This window comes from Sinocyclocheilus anshuiensis, unplaced genomic scaffold (genome assembly GCF_001515605.1).
Source record: "Sinocyclocheilus anshuiensis isolate Anshui unplaced genomic scaffold, SAMN03320099.WGS_v1.1 scaffold1151, whole genome shotgun sequence".
In the NCBI taxonomy this organism is placed as follows: Eukaryota; Metazoa; Chordata; class Actinopteri; order Cypriniformes; family Cyprinidae; genus Sinocyclocheilus; species Sinocyclocheilus anshuiensis.
This window is the reverse complement of record NW_015548202.1, coordinates 1082983-1090484: the sequence shown is the minus strand read 5'-3', so window position 1 is coordinate 1090484 and position 7502 is coordinate 1082983. Positions and strand designations below refer to the sequence as shown.

Here is a 7502-nt window from a genome sequence, read left to right as displayed (position 1 = left end):
ACATAATAAATAAACACAGTACACATACATATATTATGTAAACAAAAACTTTTATTTTGGATGCGATTTAATCGCGATTAATCATTTGACAGCACTAATTTATATATAAAATATTGATATTTATTTATATTTATATATTGCATAAATATGTATACATACAAATATTTTTTTAAATATATACATATATGTGTGTGTGTTTATACACAATGTACACAGTTTACACACATACAGTATGTTAAACTTTTATTTTGAATGCGATTAATTGTTTTGCAGCCCTAATAATTTCGCATTTACAAATTTCACTTGGGCTCATCAGCAACCACCTAACAACGCTCTAGAAACCTTTCAGAAAACCCAGCAACTGCATAGCAATGCCCTGGCACCCGTCCAAAACACAATAGGGACTGTAGCAGAGCACTGAAATCCACTCAGAACACCATTGCAACTTGGCAACGCACTGAAACCACTCAAAACACCGTGGCAACGCCGTAAACCCCCTCAGAACGCCATAGCAACGCCCTAAAACCATTTAAAACACCACAGCAATGGTATAGCAATGCGCTGAAATGATAACACTCAGAACACCTCGCAACACTTCGACAATGTGTTGAAATTCAGTCAAAACACCATAGAAACTGTTTAACAAAACCACGCAGAACTCAGTAACTGTTTAGCAGTGCTAAAAAAAAAACTGAAAAAGAAAAACATTTTAGCAAACGATAACACTCAGAACACCACAGCAACCTTTTAGCAACGCGGTAAAACGCTCAGAACACCTTGAAACATGTTAGCAACGTGTTGAAATTCGCTCAATACCCATAGAAACCGTAATAAAACACTCAGAACTCAGTAACTGTTTAGCAACGCGCTAAAAATCCCCCAGAACGCCTTAGCAACCTTTACGAAAATTAACCAGTTTTTCTACAAATAAAACCAAAAACACATGGTTAAATCATGGTAACCACAAAATAACCGTGGATTTGCTACACTGACCATCGTTTAACCATGGCATTGCAGTAAAACTTTGATTATACAAAAACCCCCAAAATGGTATTACTATATGTTTACTAATTTATATATATTTTAGTCTAATTACTATAATAAAACCATGATTGATTTTGGTAAGGGAACGCGTTAAATCCACACATAGCATTAAGACCGTCCTTGTTTGGTACAGGTGAAAGCACTACTCACATTTTCTTCCGAACGCCTAAAAATTCAGTTCAACATACAACTTCGCATTGTTTTCAACAAGAATTCTACTTATATTTATGTTTATTATATAAATTGAAGTATGTATATAACTTTAAACCTAATAAACTGCTGCCCCTCAGGTGCCTCTCCACCATTTTGTTTACCTTAAGTTATAATTTCCCGCCAGTTTCTGGCGCGCAAAAATGATTGACGTTTCTGATTGGTTTAAAAGCGGCGGGCCGTTCCCGCGCATTCTATTTCTGCTCTTTTTAGTTTTAGTGTGTGTCCAGCCATTATTAAGACAGACTGTGCGATTTCACACGACACCTGTTTCACTGATATATCTGTCAGCTTGTAGCGACATTTTATCCGAACTCCCAAAAAGCTTTTTAAAGCAAAAACATCGCGTCTGATCTTGCCCTGTTGAAAAAAAAACAGCATATGCTGGTTAGGTATGTTTTGACGCTGGGATGCTGGTTTAAGCTGGTCCTTTGCTGGTCTTTTTGCTGGTTTATGCTGGTCCTTTGCGGGTCTTTTTGCTGGTTTATGCTGGTCCTTTGCGGGTCTTTTTGCTGGTTTATGCTGGTCCTTTGCGGGTCTTTTTGCTGGTTTATGCTGGTCCTTTGCGGGTCTTTTTGCTGGTTTATGCTGGTCCTTTGCGGGTCTTTTTGCTGGTTTATGCTGGTCCTTTGCGGGTCTTTTTGCTGGTTTATGCTGGTCCTTTGCGGGTCTTTTTGCTGGTTTATGCTGGTCCTTTGCGGGTCTTTTTGCTGGTTTATGCTGGTCCTTTGCGGGTCTTTTTGCTGGTTTATGCTGGTCCTTTGCGGGTCTTTTTGCTGGTTTATGCTGGTCCTTTGCGGGTCTTTTTGCTGGTTTATGCTGGTCCTTTGCGGGTCTTTTTGCTGGTTTATGCTGGTCCTTTGCGGGTCTTTTTGCTGGTTTATGCTGGTCCTTTGCGGGTCTTTTTGCTGGTTTATGCTGGTCCTTTGCGGGTCTTTTTGCTGGTTTATGCTGGTCCTTTGCGGGTCTTTTTGCTGGTTTATGCTGGTCCTTTGCGGGTCTTTTTGCTGGTTTATGCTGGTCCTTTGCGGGTCTTTTTGCTGGTTTATGCTGGTTCTTTGCTGGGCTTTTTGCTGGTTTAAGCTGGTCCTTTGCTGGTTTTTTTGCTGGTTTAAGCTGGTCCTTTGCTGGTCTTTTTGCTGGTGTATGCTGTGGTTTAAGCTGGTCCTTTGCGGGTCTTTTTGCTGGTTTAAGCTGGTCCTTTGCTGGTCAAAGGACCAGCATAAACCAGCAAAGGACCAGCTTAAACCAACATCCCAGCGTCAAAACATACCTAACCAGCATATGCTGTTTTTTTTCAACAGGGGACTCCAGTGTAATATGGTTTTAAAAGCGTTCGCTCGTTGTGTTGACTCAGTGTTCCCTATTTATTGAACTACCGTCCAGATGCAGAAAGCAGCTCTACACTGAACATGTTTCATTGCTGTCCAAAATCCAGTTTGACCGCATCTGAGCCGTCTGCTAAAGCGCTCAACCGCAAACGCTCAGGCCTGCGATTTCAGTAAAAAAGACTCTTTTACACAACACTGTAGAGCAGAACAGCTTCATTACAGCTCAGAGTTTATTATACAGAGAAATGAAGCTCAGATGTGGCGAGGTCTGTGAACAGCAGTGTGCTGAACTGGCCGTATTTAATACATTTCTAACATACGGATTAAGATACTTGCCTGCTTTAATTGTAGAGAATTAAATAAAAACCTAAAATTTAAGCTACAAATTTACCCAGCAATAAAAAAGGCATAGCTAATTCGTTTTTTTACCTGATGATCGTTCAACAAAAAATAATGCATGCTGTGCATTATTAACTGTAGCCTATTATTTTTGTTGCAATTATGAAACGTGCCGTTTTTTAATAGCTTAAATAAATAAAAAAGCCACTGAACATAGGCTATTTCATTTTCGCGTTTTAAAGCTTTAAGGAGGTGTTTTAAACACAATCAAAAATGTCTTTTGGTGTCATTTATGCTAATTTTCCAAAGAAACCCATCCCTATCATAAAAACGCATAAGAAATATTCACAAATCAACCCTAAAATGATACAGAATTAGATTAGAATTAAAAAAGAATTTACCTGTTCATGGTAAGAGGAGCATTTTCTGCACTGATCATTTACTAATAACTAAATCTGAAATAAAAGCGTATTTTGATTCAGTGTTTATTCGCGAGTTTTTCGATCGAGATTAAACTTCACCATTGAACTAATTTAACAAACACCTTTTTATTTCGTTATTATTTTTAGGCTAGCCTATTATATGGTCTAGTGTTCCGTGTTAATCATTTAACAATAATTATCTACAAATAAAAAATGTAAATAGCCTAATAAACATTCATTAGATAATGTATCTATAAATGCTTAATAATCAATACTTTCTCGAACAAAATATTTAGCAGAAACACTGATTTAAAACACGTTTGCATTTGTAGTTTAAAAGCAGCATCTATATTTCCCAAACATTATAGTTTATTATCTTAAAACGCAATGTTTAAAATGTCTTATGCAAGTTAATTATTCTTTAATGGAAACACACCACGTTATTGAATTGATTGAAAAATAATAATCATTTTAGTTTTAATGATTGCAAAATGTCCCCATTTCGTGTTTCTCTTGAATTATATGATTTAAACACACGTAAAGATAACATTCCAAACACATGCGATGGTTTTTGAACGGATCTCTCCACAAACCTGTCACAGATTGTAGTTTGGTTTTTAATCGCGTGGCGTCTGCTGCCACCCAGCGGCCGGATCAGGAACAACAGCATACTTTTCTCAACATTATTGCCATTCATTTTGTATTAAATCCAAAGCATCAACAGTTTCAATGCTGATAGACAACAGTAGCCACGTGCCTTTGAAAAAGGATCGACTTTATTTACAGGAACATTTCAGGAGGGTTTCAGATAAAAACGACTGATCCGGGGCCTCACTGAGACAAATCGGTGTCTTCTCTCGCTCTGTCTCTCGTCTGAAGGCGAGCTGAGGGACGGATCCGGCGCTCGGCAGTGTCTGTGTGTGTGTCGGTGGTGATTTTGCCCAGTCATGTTGGCGGAGAGAGACGCCCGTGGAGAGATTGCAGCAATATGTCGTGTCGTCTTTTCCTCTTCAGTGACTTTCTCCCTTCTTACCCACAACCTGTTTCACACATGCACACGTTAAAAAGTGCACCACGTTTAATTTCCGTCATGCGGAATATCCACAACAAAATATCCAGCAGGAAATCCTGAATGAAATGAGCAGTGTTGGGGAAAGTTACTTTTAAAAGTAATGCATTACAATATTGCATTGCTCCCTAAAAAAGTAACTAATTACGGTACTTAGTTACTTTTTATGGAAAGTAATGCGTTACGTTACTTTTTAGTTACTTTTTAAATCTGGGCAGGGTTTGCTTGTTTGAATATAAAAAATACAAATGTAAAAGCCCTTTCACACCAAAAGTGAAATGAATACGCCTCAGGCTGAAGGAAATGTAAATTCACGTCTGTACAGTAGAGGGCGCCGCTCAAACAAATCTCATGAAGAATACGACACAGGAGAAGAAAATTCAACACTATTCAGCAATAACAAAAATGAAACGTGTCGTTTTTTCTTATTAGTATGGTTGAACTGGATCAATCAGAAGGCCAGTAGCAAAGACGTTGGTTAATAAAATGGGATTAAATACATAAATGATATTTGTCTTATTTAACATATTTAATTATTGCAGGTTTGTATAATATTCTGAGTTTGCACTGGACCGTTTTTATTCATTTTGAGGAATATTGAATCTGTTTTTGTGCAGTGAGATGAGTAAACATCTCTAAAATTGTCCTCATTTGTAAGTCGCTTTGGATAAAAGCGTCTGCTAAATGACTAAATAAAATAAAATAAAAAAATAAACACATGTTCATATTTAGTTCTGTCACCATGGCAACACCAGAACTGTCAGTCAAGACATGGAAACAAAGTAACTGGAGTTACTCATTTGAAAAAGTAACTCGGATATTTCCTTCTAAATGTAAAAGTAATACATTACTTTAGTAGTTACTTAAAAAAGTAATCTGATTAGGTAACTTGTGTTACTTGTAATGTGTTACCCCCAACACTGGAAATGACTGAATGGTGGTGAGTGGGATCAGATATCGCTGGTTAGCGCTCTTTACTCACCCGCTTGAAGTCGCTCATGTTCGTCGCCTGGACAGGAGTCCCGATAAACGTCAAGTAGTTCACTTTCGTCGTCTCCTCGTCTCCTTGGTTTGACTTGATAAATAACTGAACACGAAAACAGGTGGAAAATGTGAACGCTTTGATTAAAATTCTGAAATCAATACTATGGAAAACGCTTTAGATCCCCAAGAACCACAAAGATATCATGACATTAAATAAGATGAACATTAAAAATGGACTTTGATCAAGTTTGGGAAGCATTTGTAAATGATCTGGATCTTGGGGTTGCAAAAATGACGCTTGGATTTGGATTTTTACTGATATAAGGACTTTCTACATGTAATGCAGGTGTATTTTTATATGCTTTTAGTCATTTATTTTTATTAACTTTATTTTGTCTCCCTTGAAATATTGTTATTATGAATTAAATAAGGTTATTTTATATTTTTATAAAGTTTGTGAAACATTTGTAAAGTATCTGGATCGTGAGGTTGCAAAAATCACATTGTTTGGACTTCACTGATGTAATACAGGTGTATTTGGAGATGCTGAAATGTGATATTGTACCTTTGAGCTGTTTATTTATTTATTTAAATTACATAGTACTTTCTAAGCTGTTTTTATTTATTTATTTATATTTATTTAAATATTTTTCTCCCTTGAAATATTTATGCTTTATTTAAATATTAATTTGTTATTTTTTTTCCATCAAAATATAGTTTTTTTTGCAAACATTATATTTAATAGGAGTATTTTGAGACGCTGAAATGGGATATTGTACTTCCTGAGCTATTTTTATTCATTCTTATTATTTATTTTATTTTTATTCATTTAAATATTTATTTTTCTCACTCAAAATATTGTTATTGGAATAATTTGAGATGAATGTTTAAAGACAGATTTTAATTAAGTTTTGGAGAAATATGTGACCTGGAGCACAAAACCAGTCTTAAGGGTCAATTTTTCAAAATTGAAAAATACATAATCTGACAGCTGAATAAATAATCTTTCCATTGATGTATGGTTTGTTAGGATCGGACAATATTTGGGAATAATTAAATATTGAGAAAATCATCTTTAAAGTTGTTCAAATGAAGTTCTTAGCAATGCATATTACTAATTAAAAATTAAGTTTTGACATATTTACAATAGGTAATTTACTAAATATCTTCATGGAACATGATCTTTACTTAATAGCCTAATGATTTTTGGCATAAAAGAAAAATCAATAATTTTGACCCATACAATGTATTGTTGGCTATTGCTACAAATATACCTGAGCTACTTAAGACTGCTTTTGTGCTGCAGGGACACATATGCTCAAATGGGATATTGTACTTTCTGAGCTTTATATATTCATTTTTGTTTATTAAAATGTTTACTTGTTTGTTTTGTATTTATTTATTTTTCTCCCTGGAAAAAAATTTATTCCTAATGAATGGATGTTGAACACAAGTGTTTTCTGTAAAGCTGCTTTGAAACAATGTGTACTGTGCTAACGTGAAAAGCGCTACACAAATCAACCTGAACTGAAGTGAATGCACTGTAGTGTACGGTGACGTACAGTCACACTGTTGACGTTCTGAAACTTGACGTATCGGAGCGGGATGAGCCCGTCGTCTTTGTAGTCTTCCTCCGACAGATCCAGCGCCTGCGTGGCTTCACTTCTCTCAGCGTCATCGAAACCCAACGAACGAGGAAGATTAATGAAGATCTTCACACTCTTTGGGGCTTGAGCTGAGAACAGACACGAAGAGACGACACATTTATTATTATTATATTACATTTGATCAACTTAAAGCATCCTTGCTAAATAATAGTATTAATTTCTATAATATAACAGCAAATCAGCATATTAGAATGATTCCTGAAGATCATGTGACACTGAAGACTGGAGTAATGATGCTGAAAATACAGAAAATCAATTACATTTTAACAGATATTCACATAGAAAACAGCTGTTTCTTGAGCAGCAAATCAGCATTTTAGAATCATGTGACACTGAAGACTGGAGTAATGATGCTGAAAATTCAGAAAATCAATTACATTTTAACAGATATTCACACAGAAAACAGCTATTTTAAATAGTAAAAATATTTCACAAT

General features: G+C 35.7%; 1 protein-coding gene across 1 annotated transcript in view; it reads right to left on the bottom strand.

Moving 5' to 3' along the window:
* Positions 1 to 4102: 4102 nt before the first annotated feature.
* The window catches only part of LOC107653394 (thioredoxin-like protein 1), a 9332-nt gene continuing 5932 nt past the window's right edge, over positions 4103 to 7502 (bottom strand). The window contains exons 6-8 of the mRNA XM_016440104.1: positions 6962 to 7134; positions 5398 to 5502; positions 4103 to 4386 (exon numbers count right to left, since the gene is read on the bottom strand). Coding sequence (XP_016295590.1) covers positions 4357 to 4386; positions 5398 to 5502; positions 6962 to 7134 — 308 coding nt within the window. The 3' untranslated portion in view covers positions 4103 to 4356. The remainder of the gene's footprint in view (positions 4387 to 5397; positions 5503 to 6961; positions 7135 to 7502) is intronic.